General features: G+C 31.9%; 1 protein-coding gene across 5 annotated transcripts in view; it reads left to right on the top strand.

Moving 5' to 3' along the window:
• Nucleotides 1-13,825, top strand: part of LOC111683915 (kinesin-like protein KIF21B) — a 368,894-nt gene that overhangs the window by 284,291 nt on the left and 70,778 nt on the right. For all 5 annotated transcript variants that reach the window (XM_046956603.1, XM_046956602.1, XM_046956601.1 and 2 more), the window contains one exon: nt 8,315-8,517. In XM_046956603.1, coding sequence (XP_046812559.1) covers nt 8,315-8,517 — 203 coding nt within the window. The remainder of the gene's footprint in view (nt 1-8,314; nt 8,518-13,825) is intronic.

Here is a 13,825-nt window from a genome sequence, read left to right as displayed (position 1 = left end):
TATGTTTTGAGATAAAATATCTTTTCAAAAAAATAAATAACTAACATTTTCATTCACTGCCATATAAAATTCTATTAATGACACACAAAGAATAACGTCCAAAAAATATTTTTTTATTTAGTACCTTCTACTAATACATTCTCACCAGTTAGGTCTTTGACAATTAGTTTCGCCTATATACTATATGGTTAGAGTCCTCAAATTTTGTCGGAGCCACTTTAGTGTCAATATGATTATTTTGGGATAAAAAGTGGGTGGACTAGCGTTTGGGGGCGTGGCACCTCCCATAAAAAATAAATACAAAAATTCTTTTATCTTGGAAACTATTACAGTTAGAATCATAAAATTTTGCACGAAAAATTTAAACATCCATGTAAACATTTTGGGTATTAAACAGGCGGACAGCCCGTGAGGGGAGCGGCACCTCCCATATTAATTAAATACGAACATTCGTTTATCTGGGAAACTAACACAACTAAATTCTTAACGTTTTGCACGAAGATCTTTAGTATTCATCTTATAATTTTTAAGAATAAAATAGAGCCCCAATATGAATAAAATTGAAAAATTCGAATATCTGAGAAACTATTAGAGCCAGAAACTTTAAATTTTACTTGAAGAATTTTGAAATTCATCTGAACATTTAGAGTATAATGAGCGAACTTTTAATTGGGACTTGAAATCTCCCAAATACAACAAAATATTGTTTATCTATGAAAATATAGAACTAGATCAGGGAAGATCAATACATAGCACGCGTGATAGGGTAAGAAAATTCTGCTGGTGCTAAGTTGATACACATACACTATAGGTTTAATTCTTCATCTTTTTATAATAAGCAATATAAGTTGGTTTGCTCTCAACTTGAAAAAAATCAAATCAGTTGCTGAAGTCTTTTCGAAGCAACGTCTGTGCGCGGCGTTTTTTAAATTACACGCAGGAATATAACAACAAAATTTTGACAAAGCCGAATTAATGTAGGAGAACGCACAGTGGGGCAGAATGGAAATTTTTTGGAAATAAATCTGGCGTGAGCGTAGCCAAGGAGTATTCGAGTTTAAGTTTTGAAGATGAACCCCGCAGATGCCCCAGGGACGGAGCTGTGGCGGCTCAAAGTAGGGTACCTACGACATGTAAAATTTTTAAACTTGTGCCATTTTTTTGTTTTTCACCCAAAAAAAGATTTTTATATTTTCTGAAAGCGCTCGACGAGATCTTGAAAAAACATGCTTGGACATACTACTTATCTCTTATAATATCCGAGTTATAGGCATTTAAAAATTTAGTGATACAAAATTTACCATACCTTGGTCCGCCTTTTTTGAATACCGGGCGTAATTTTGGACCAAATGGAGTCAATTCTTGTTACTTAGACAACAAAAGTTCCAATAATATACAAAAAATTTCAGATCAATATCATTTACAGATCCAAAAATATACGTTTTTTAATTTAAAAATTCAAAAAATTTTAGATTTTTGCCGTTTTTTTCCCAAAATGTGTCTTAACTCTTTTATTAATAAAATAAAATTTTCTTTAAGAACATATAACAATTTTATAGTTTTCTAAAAGGTATCATTTCGCAAAACGCTTTGGAGTAAAAAACTTGTCCTATTTTTTGAAAATGTTGCCACTGCATCCCTCGGAATATGACCTATTTTTTATCAAAACTTCAACTTTGGGCGACATGTTCTAAAATCCCAAAGCTGGGATCAGAAAACTGAAAGCAGTTTTGGAAACCTCAATATGTTTTCTATTTACTCCAAAAGTATTTTCCCAGCCCTGAAAGAAATGTGGACCCTATGTGCAAAAATGTAAAAAAATCCCATTTTTGGGATTTTCATTCCTATTTTTGGGAATTTCGGGATGCCCTTTGACCTTTTCAATTTTTTTTGCATTTTCTTATTTGAAATGACAAATTTAACAAGCGTTGAAGATTTCATTGAGTTTTGTTCATAAATAAAGATTTTGTCATATATTACATATTTGTTAAAATTCTAAAACTATGATTTATATCAAAATTTTAATAGGGTCGCAGATAGCTACAACAATTTAGTCCATATTTATCCCTTAATATATTTTTTTAATTAGATATGGAAATTCTTGACCCTTTACAAAAAATTTCAAGCCAATATCTCAATTACATTCAAAAATATGTTCATTTTAACCTGTATCCTTTAATTTCATCTTTTTCATATTTTAGTATTAAGTATGACAGAACATACATTTGGTGTTGAATAAAATATTTGGACAATTTTTAAAAATTATTTAGTTAATTATTTTATTAAAGACTAAAACATTGTATATACAATAAAAAATATAATTTTATTATGAGCCACGCACAACAACACCTAAATCACCCCACACAAACCACCTTTCCCGCCAACCGAAATATAAAACACAATTTAATACAATATCATCAGTTAGTATAATAGCTTTTTTATTTGAACTGTTTATCTTAAACATAATACAATTAATTCTTACAACCTACTTATATAGTTAATTCCTAACACTACTTATTTTCTATAAAATAATCTGTCATATCGGTATACATATCCAGAAGGTAATATAAGTCCTTTAAATATTCCTCGTTTTGAGATGAAAGAGTTTTATAACAAATTCATCTTTTTCGCATAGTTGAAAGAACAGGATCAGAAGATAGAAGTAAACTATTAAAAATATCTTCACTCTGTGATTGCCTGGAGCATTTTCTTAAGCTGAAAAGTTGAACATGCTTAAAATCTCGATTCCTCGCTTCCTGGGCTTCTTCTGTTAACTCTCCAAGTGGAAGAATATTCGATTCAATTATTATTTGACCATGACACAATACTTTGTTGTTAGTTCCCTCCATGGATACAGAGATACAAGTAATTTAGAAATTTCAGATGTATATTCCCCAAATCGATTTCCATTAATTTTATGTTTACTATTCAGTGCCATTAAAATAGTGTTAACTCTTCGAAGCAACTCCTTGTCGATTCCAGTTATTTTTGAAGTATTTTCAAAATCACGAAAAAACCTTATCGCCGTATTACCGTCATTTATACTACCGCAACTTGGAAGTGGTTTGTCGATGTTTAATCCCATCTGAATTTTAAATTCTTCTTGGATTCTGCTTTTTTCCGCAGCTCTCAGTTCTTTCAATTCTTCATTATTTTTTGTTGATTTAGTAAGATTCTCTGGCACACTTCTATATTTGAGGTCGTATGCTATGTGTAAAAAGTAATCCAAAAATCGTATTCTGGCATGAAGTGGTGAAATTCCGAAAGACAGGACTTCTTCATTAATACTTCTGCTTTTGTTTATATTTGAGAATTGCGACTTTTTCTCATTACATATTGAGCATCTCCAGAAGGAAGAAGTTTCTGTTATGACATTGCTGACCTTTCCATCAATCATTGTTAAGCTTAGCTGATATGATACGTTAATAGAGAATTGCTTTATTTTTATGCAAATGGGCTCCAGTGCATTTATTTCATCTTTTAAATATTCCACTAAATCTTTTGTTGTTTTCTTTGACTCCTATATATTCAAATCCTATGGGTCTACAAAAATTTTTTGTATTGATCCATATATCTTCAAATGAATTTCCGATGCTTGACGATGATGGATTAAGGGAATATGAACGAATTCGTAATGGCACTAATGATGACATAAATACACTTTTGTAGTCTGCTAATGTCCGACTTCCACAAGCTTGTTTGTATTCTGGAAGTGCTTATAAACCGTCACATCCCCACTTACACATTAAGACAACATCACAGTTATGAATTTTCCTTAGTTGGTCTTCTGAAAAGTCTGACACAATTCTTGATGCTGTGTTTTCGAGCAAAGATGATATATCAATACAAGCTTCCACATCATTAACAGCAATAGGTGATGGTAGGATAGTTTGTTTTTTTTTTCCTAAATCGCCTTGTATGATGGTAATATATTGTGTCCTTTTTCATGCAGAGCTTTCCTTAATATTTGGTACTTATTTCGACTGAGACCCAGTTCCAACATAAGCGCTATTGCTTCCTCTTCAGTAAAATTTGATTGTGATGTTGGAGTTGGTATACTTTCCACAATTCGCTTAAGTCGTTTTGGTGATGCATTAGGAAGAATAGTTGCAATATGTACGGCATCCATAGGTTGGCTTTCCTTTTTCAGCATTTCGTTAAATGTATCAGCAATTTCCTCATTTTAGATTGAAAAAAGTTTTTGTGTGACCCTCTTTTTTTTGACCTTGAACATAAGTCTTCGTATGACTTGCAAGGCGCTCCTGCTGATGTGTTGTAAGTTGAGATTTCCGTAGTAGTTTCCATCCAACTACAAAATTTTAATCGAAATTTCTTTTGATTTCCATCCACAGACTTACTTTTTACATCAATAAGTTTTCAATTTTTGATATGCCTGTTTTGTCTACTTTTCTACTATATGTAGTTTTTATATAATTTGAAATGTCTTCAATTCTTTCTGACCCTTTTGAAGATACACTCCATAAAACGGAACACAACTCTTCGTACTTTAATGTAATCTTCATTGTAGATTTATTAAATATGGTACTTAAAATCTGAGAAGTTTACTTATATACCAATTCTTGTCATTTCCGATACAGGTATTCCAAAGTAAAAAAATTACGAACTGTCTACCTATTAACATTTAGGACTATATTACTATAACCTGTAATTCAGTCATTGATATTTCTTATTAGTGAATGAATCGAAATTATCATTACCTGTATATTTTTACCTACATGATCATAAACAAAACAGAACGAAATGATCTGTCGAAAAAAAATTTGGTAAAAAATAGTTATAAATTTCTGAAAATTTAAGCATAATAGGACCTTTCAATTATAAGGATAAGCAAACAAATAGAAAATAGGTAAATATAAGATTTAAACATGTTCTGTCATATTTAATACTAAAATATGAAAAATATGAAATTAAAGGATACAGGTTTAAATGAACATATTTTTGAATGTTGAAATGTTGGCTTGAAATTTTTTGTAAAGGGTCGAGAATTTCCATATTTAACTAAAATAGATATTAAGGGATAAATATGGACTAAATTGTTGTAGCTATCTGCGACCCTATTAAAATTTTGATATATATCATAGTTTTAGAAATTTAACAAATATGTAATATATGACAAAATCTTTATTTATGAACAAAACTCAATGAAATCTTCAACGCTTGTTAAATTTGTCATTTCAAATAAGAAAATGCAAAAAAAAAAATTGAAAAGGTCAAAGGGCATCCCGCAATTCCCAAAAATAGGAATGAAAATCCCAAAAATGGGATTTTTGTCCATAGGGTCCACATTTCTTTCAGGGCTGGGAAAATACTTTTGGAGTAAATAGAAAACATATTGAGGTTTCCAAAACTGCTTTCAGTTTTCTGATCCCAGCTTTGGGATTTTAGAACATGTCGCCCAAAGTTGAAGTTTTGATAAAAAATAGGTCATATTCGAAAGGACGCAGTGGCAACATTTTCAAAAAATAGGACAAGTTTTTTACGCCAAAACGTTTTGCGTAAAGATAACTTTTAGAAAACTATAAAATTGTTATATGTTCTTAAAGAAAATTTTATTTTATTAATAAAAGAGTTAAGACACATTTTGGGCAAAAAACGGCAAAAATCTAAAATTTTTTGAATTTTTAAATTAAAAAACGTATATTTTTAGATCTGTAAAAAGGACGCAGTGGCAACATTTTCAAAAAATAGGACAAGTTTTTTACGCCAAAGCGTTCTGCGTAAAGATTCCTTTTAGAAAACTATAAAATTGTTATATGTTCTTAAAAAAAAATCACTAAATTTTTAAATGCCTATAACTCGGATATTATAAGAGATAAGTAGTATTTGGGTGAAAAACAAAAAATTGCACGAGTTTAAAAATTTTACATGTCGTAGGTACCCTACTTTGAGCCGCCACAGCTCCGTCCCTGGGGCATCTGCGGGGTTCATCTTCAAAACTTAAACTCGAATACTCCTTGGCTACGCTCACGCCAATCCCGATCGGATTAGGAATGCCAGATTTATTTCCAAAAAATTTCCATTCTGCCCCACTGTGGACTGGTAAACCGAGAAAGGGAGGATGTGTGAGGACCAAAGTTGGTACCCGTGTTTTGGTCCCACCAAAATAAATAGCCAGCATTTATTTCTTTATTTGACGTTATTATATATTTTCTATTATGGCATCTTCGAGATTCAGTTTTTAAGCTCCACAATAAATCTTATATAGATGTTGAATTGTTGAGCTGCCCTCCATATTTATCAGACTTAAACATTATAAAAACTTGTTTAAATGGGTTGCTCAGAAAGTTTATGAGTCTGAAAAAGAGCATTCAATATTTTCTGAACTAATCTATGCAATTATAGAAGTCTGGAACTCAGTAAAACTAAGTTACATGACCAAGCTATATGAATCACTTCCAAGCAGGATTTGTGAAGTGTTAGTCAACAAAAGAGGTTTAACACATTACTAAAATAGCTTAGTTTACTTTATATCGTTGTAAATAATCTAAAAGAATAAGTTTTAATTATAGAAGTTGCTAAAAAAATCACATTTTCTGGGAGATGTTCTATTCAAGTGGCGAATTTTTAACAGTAGCTTTTTTGGGTTAATTTACAAAAAAATATGTAAAATCAAATATTACAGATATGACAACTATTCGTATCACATTTTATTCAGAACACAAAATATTACAGTGGGGGGAAAAAGAAGTTTCCAGAAATTTCTGATCCAAAAATATATGCTTCGAAAAAAATATATATATGTGCTAATCAATTATCGTGGAGTGTATGTTTGTATGTTTGAAATTTTCACAGCGTATTCCTGTATGTCTGGAATAAATAATAGGCTACGTTTTATCTTAAAATTTTAAGAGGTCGAGGAGCCACGCTAATATTAAGAAAATATAAAATCCGTATATTTGAGAAAATACAACAGTTAGAGTCCTCAAATTTTGTAGGACCCACTTAAGTGTCAATATGATTATTTAGGATAAAAAGTGGGCGAACTAGCGTTAGGGGGCGTGGCACCTCCCATATAAATTAAATAAAAAAATCGTTTATCTTGGAAACTATTACAGTTAGAATCATAAAATATTGCACGAATAATATTTACATCCATGTAAAAATTTTTTGTATTAAATTGGCGGACAACCCATGAGGGTGAGGCACCTCCTATATTAATTAAATACAAACTCGTTTATCTGGGAAACTAATACAACTAAATTCTTAAAATTTTGCACGAAGATCTTTAGAGTATAATGAGCGAACTTTTTATAGGAACTTGATATCTCCCATATGAATAAAATACAAAATATTGTTTATCTAGATAAATATAGAACTAGATTCATCAAATTATCCATAAATTACTTTAATATTCATCTGAACATTTTGGAGGAAAAAGGGCGGACTTTCATCTGGGTCACTTGAAGCCCCCACATGAATTAAATAGAAAAAATCATATATCTAAGAAACTATTAGAGCTAGAATCTTTAAATTTGACATGAATAAATTTGACATTCGGTAAACATTTAGGTAATAACGGTCTTTCGATGGTGGGCCTGACACCACATATATGAATTAAATACAAAATTTCGTATATCTTGAAAACTGTTAGATAATTAAAATTTTTCATATGGGGTTATAATTACATATTAACAAGAAATTTTTTACTTTTTTAAATTGTTTTAACTTAAGAAGTTTTTCGTCCTCATAAGGCATTATTGTAATACTCATAACAGTAGACATTGTCCAGACCTCTAACTCAAAAATATTGGAAATTTAAGGTATGAAAATAGCAAAATGGTGTTTTGTCCTTTTATAATTTTAATAATATAAAGGACTTCCATGTAACTTAAGCAAATTATACTATGGTTCCTATGTTGATGCTGTCAAGTTATACATGAAAAATCATTTATTTCTGAACATATTCATCAAAAGTATATGGATACATGGATTTGATGTGTCGATTTTTGCTATTTGATTTTTTTTACTAAAAATTTTTAGAGGGATAGTTTTATGATATCTGAATATATATTTAAAAAGTGTATCAAAATTACATTACTTTAACGTTTTATAATGTTTTTATGATCTCCTGTATAATTTCAAAATGGTTTATACGCCCATATTCGGCTTCATGTTTCAATTGTCCAAAAACCTTAAAAAAGTTTGGCAGATTTTAGAACGTTTGGTAGTTTTTTGTCGGAAATTCGGTATGAAAAATATATTGTGAGTGGCAATGCTCGTTGCATTGTATTCACAAATACAATAATTTTTATATTGGTACAGCTTATATTTTAATATATTTTATATTTATTAGGTTCAACTCCGGAAAATCAAAAAGATGATAAAATAAATAAAATTCGAGATCAATATGAGCGTAAAATTGGATCTATGCGAAACGAAATGAAGAAACTGCAGCAAGCACAACGGGAACATTCGCGACAACAGTTGGATATGATATCACAAGAAACAAAGCTACGAAATTTGCGTTCTCAATTAAATGAGCTCAAAATGATTAAGGTAGGAAAGTTATGTGATTTTGTTTAACTTGAAAGTTTATTATTATTTGAATAGCCAAAAATTTTTATTAGTTGGTAAAAATTGGTAAAAGTTTGCTACTCCATGTAAAATACCAAGAAATATTCATCGGAGACCCAACAAAGTATATGTATATTCTGGGTCTTTATGAAGTTCTGAATCGATCCAGATATGGTTAAAACTAAATCTTAAAATTACTAACATTTTAGTAACCGAAATGCTCATATTCTCATGTGAATACTTATTAAAATACTAGCTATACCCAGTGTGCTTCGCTACCCTCATTGTAATGGAATAAAATAAATATAATTATTGTAAATGTATATTTATCTGCAATTTCAAAAGTCCCCCTTTTAGAGAACTCTTTAAGTTTGATTTCATGATTTCAGTCTCAATATTACAGAAAGTTAAAAAACAGTTGAAGAACGAAAAAGTACCAGACAGTGCCTTTTTATATATTTTCATTAAATCAGGATGGCACATGTTTAATTTTCAACCAGAAACTAAAAAAATTGCATACAGATTTATATACAATCAGGAAGCTGCATGTCCAATTTTATGTTTTTAGGTTCAGGAACAAAAAAGTACCAAAGTATCCTTTTTCAATATTCGTCCAATTATAATACTGCGTGTTAAATTTTATGTTTATATATTCAATATTTTAGAAAGCTCTAAAAGTACCAGTGAAGTGCGAAAAAGTACCAAAAAACTTATTTTATTTAATTTCATGTTCCTAAGTTCAATATTATAGAAAAATTCAAAAATGTCCAATTAAAGAACAAAAAGTACCAGAAAATATTCCTGTTTAAATTTTCATTCACTCAAGTCCCTGATTGCTTAGTTTTATGTCTACCAAAGGGCCCACTTTTGTAGATTCTAATTAACTCCACATGCTTAATTTCATGTTTCTAGGATCAATATTATAAAAAACACAAAAAGTACCTTTTGAAGAACGAAAAAGTACGAAAAAGTCCCCTTTTATATGTTCTCACTTAATCTAGGCTCTACATACTTAATTTCATGTTTCTAGGTTCAATATTATAAAAAATTTCTTATGATGAACGAAAAAGTACCAAAAAGTCCCTTTTTATAGATTCTCAAAGTACCAAAAAGTCCCCTTTTATAGGTCCTCACTTAATCCGGCTCAATTTCACCTTTCTAGGTTCAATATTATACAAAAACCCAAAAAGTACCTTTTGAAGAACGAAAATTAATTTCATGTTTCTAGGTTCAATATTATAGAAAATTTATATATATATATATATATATATATATATATATATATTATAATATATATATATATATAATATATATATATATATATATAATATATATATTATATATATATATAATATATATATATATATATATATTATAATATATATATATATATTTATATATATATATATATATATATATATATATATATATATATATAATATATATATATATATATATATATATATAATATATATATATATATATATATATATATATATATATATATATATATATATATATATATATATATATATATATATATATATATATATACATATATGGAAACATCAAAGCTTGCACAATTATGCAAAGAATTTACCATTTACAACCTGTCATTACTTGGGCTCTGTGAAGTACGGTGGTGTGAATCAGGGGAATTTACGACAGCAGAAGGGGTTACAGTTCTTTTCTCCGGAAAACCAACGAACGAGCTGCCTCGATCAAGTGGCGTCGGTCTCGTTCTCTCAAAACAGGTGAAGCGTACCCTAATGGGTTGAAAACCTCACTCCGACAGAATCATCACTGCCAGAGTGCGCGGGAGAGCCCGTAATATTACATTTGTCCAATGCTACGCCCCAACGGACACATCTGAAAACTCCATAAAGGAATCTTTCTATGACCTTCTCGATAGTGTCCTCGCAACAGTGCATAAAGGGGACATTGTGATTATGATGGGTGATTTTAACGCTCAGGTTGACTCGGAGAATGTCACTGTGGAAAGCACAATGGGCAGGCATGGCTTAGGACGACTAACGGAGAATGGGAAAATGTTTCTGGAAACCTACAGGACTAATAATCTTGTCATTGGCGGTACGCTATTTCCCCATCCAAGAGTACACAAAGTCACCTGGGTATCCCCTGATTGTCGCACGGAAAATCAGATAGACCACATAACTATCAGCAGAAAATGGCGCGGCTCGTTATTGGATGTGCGCAACAAACGAGGTGCCGATATTGCTAGCGATCACCACCTACTAGTTGCTACTGTGCGAATAAAAATCACGGCTATAAGAACGAACAACACTGTATTTCAGAGGAGATTCAATGTGGCAAAGCTGAAAACCCCTGAAATCGCCAACCTATTCAGTAACGAATTATCAGGATGTGCCTCAATTAATAGGGAAACCCAAACATGGCAACATGTCCGGGAAATTTTCACTAAGGCAGCGGAAAAACACCTGGGGTTTAAGACTACTGGTAGAAGGGAATGGATTAGCGATACCACGTGGAACTTAATTCAGCAGAGGAAAGTCGCAAAGAACGCTGTGCATACCAGTAAAACACGCTCTAATAAAGCCACTCAACAGCATCTTTACACGCGCCTTAATTCTGAGGTGAAACGCAGTGCTCGGAAGGATAAACGCAATTGGACCAACAATATAGCGATTGAACTTCAGGCAGCGGCTGAAACCCATCGTCTAAGGGACCTGTATATAACTGTTAACAAGCTGACAAATAGGAAATTATCGACAGGAAAACCTTTAAGGAACGATGCGGGGGAACTTATAACAACTAAAACTCAACAGGTTACACTTTGGGAGAGTTTTTACTCCGGCATGCTATCAACACCTACTGCTCAATGTCAACCCATTTGCGAATGTGCTTCACATACACCAAATACCAGCATCTCTACTGATTGCCCTGGAATAAGTGAAATTAGCAACTCGATACGATTCCTTAAACCAAACAAATCTCCTGGTTTGGATAAAACTTCTCCGGAACTTCTTACAGCCGACCGAACAACTAGTGCACGATTGCTAGAACCCATTACTAGGGCATTTTGGACCCATGAATCCCTGCCGGATGAGCTGTCTGATGGAGTCATCATAAATCTTCCCAAAAAGGGTGATTTGACCAACAGAAAGAATTGGAGAGGCATAACCTTGCTAAGCATGGTAAATAAGGTAATTGCACATATTATAAACAATAGACTATCGACAACAATTTCCCCATCTCTCAGAAATGAGCAAGCTGGTTTTCGCTCCGGTAAATCATGTGTTGACCAAGTTAACAGTCTTAGGATTATAGTTGAGCAATTTATAGACTTTGAGAAGGCCTTTGACACACTCAACCATAACGCTATATGGAACTCTCTTGTATGTAAGGGTGTCCCCGAAAAACTAATATGGCTAATCAAAGCCCTGTACAGGAATGCCACTTGCCGTGTGCTGCATGAAGGACAACTGAGCAACAGGATTACAGTTAAAACTGGAGTTAGACAAGGCTGTGTCTTATCACCTCTACTTTTTAACTGCGTCCTCGATGATGAAATGCATACGGCAACAAGTCGTCATTATGTGGGGCTTACAAGGACGGTTGGAGGACCTAGATTATGCCGATGATATATGTCTATTTAGCCACTCATTCTCAGAGATGCAGTCTAAAATTTCTACCATCAGTGACATTGCAAAATTGGTTGGGCTGAAGATAAATATACCCAAACAAAATCGCTCCGCATTAATAGCAACACAGATCGACGTTTCTTCGTAGATGAACAAGATATTGAAGATGTTAAGTCCTTCTGCTACTTGGGTAGCACAATTGATACTACTGGTGGCTCAGCAGCGGATATATCCAGTCGCATAAATAAGGCACGGAATGCATTAGCACAGTTAAACCCGGTTTGGAAATCTTCCAACATTTCGAGACAAACCAAGATAAAATTGTTTAACTCCAACATCTGTTGTACGGCTGCGAAACCTGGAACATGGCACCACGTGACGTGCAAAGTCTTCAGGTATTTCTCAACAAATGCCTCCGCAAGATCTTACGTATTTTCTGGCCCGTAACAATATCCAACCACCAACTTTGGATAGAGGCAAACCAGCAGAATATTAAAACAGAAATAATTAAGCGGAAATGGAGCTGGATAGGTCACACCCTTCGTAAACCAGACGATGATATTGCCAAGAAATGCCTAGACTGGAACCCGCAGGGTAGCAGACGAGCAGGGAGACCAGCGCACACCTGGAAGCGGCAACTAATAACAGAACTCTCGAGACTGCGCATGAAGTGGAACGAAGTCAAACACAGAGCCGAAGATCGATATTATTGGAACCAACTTGTTGTGGCCCTATGCTCCCCCGAGGAGTGAAAGGAACAATTAAAATAATCCAATTAATTTTAATTTTTAAATAAAGACTTTCAGAATTACATAATTTCTGAAACTTTTTAACTACATAATTCCTCACGTGAACTAATAATTACAACAGAGCCCAACTAATAATTACAACAGAGCCCAATTCAATATTTCAAACTTACACAGTGTTTTTTGGCCGTTATTAAATTTACACAGACTACTCCTCACACGCATAGAAAATACAATTCAGTCTCATTTGAGCTGTCATAGATGAAGGTTGTGTCGTCGCTCGTTTCTTGCTTTTGCAATGAAATTGAACGAAAGTTGTACTTGTTTAGCATCTAACTACATATTTAGTAGTTTTTAGAATTATTAACTTTTTAAAATGTTTTTTTCTTTCAACATAATTTGCAAATTATAATAATTAACCAAAATGTAATCTAATTTTGTTTAATCTTTACCTTTAATATGTATATACATATTTAATTACAAATATAGGCTGTGTTCTTAACCGTAGCAAAGTTCTATGGCAATATAAAATTTTCTTATGGTGGAAAATATTATCACTTTTGCTGTGCCAAACCAAATCTTGTTGTATTAGAAGAAATTTTGACAATTGTTACTACTTTCACAAGAAAATCTTTTATTGTATTTTTATTATTAAAATGTATTTCTACAATCACAAATGTATTATAAACTAAAATAATAAAATATTTAATTTTTTGGATTTAAAATTTTTTCTTTTCATTTGTCAAAAAATTGTGTAGCTCTATGAGCTACATTTATTTTAATATTGAAATAAATATGTGCAATACAGGACAAACAAATATTTGCTACTTTTAAAAAATATTAGTTGTGTGTTACATTAATATTATTTCTAAATTTCAGTTTTCCATATATGCATTTTTGTTTTTTCGCTCTTTCACTTAT

Source organism: Lucilia cuprina, chromosome 2 (genome assembly GCF_022045245.1).
Source record: "Lucilia cuprina isolate Lc7/37 chromosome 2, ASM2204524v1, whole genome shotgun sequence".
NCBI lineage: Eukaryota > Metazoa > Arthropoda > Insecta > Diptera > Calliphoridae > Lucilia > Lucilia cuprina.
This window is presented reverse-complemented; position numbering and strand designations above follow the sequence as displayed.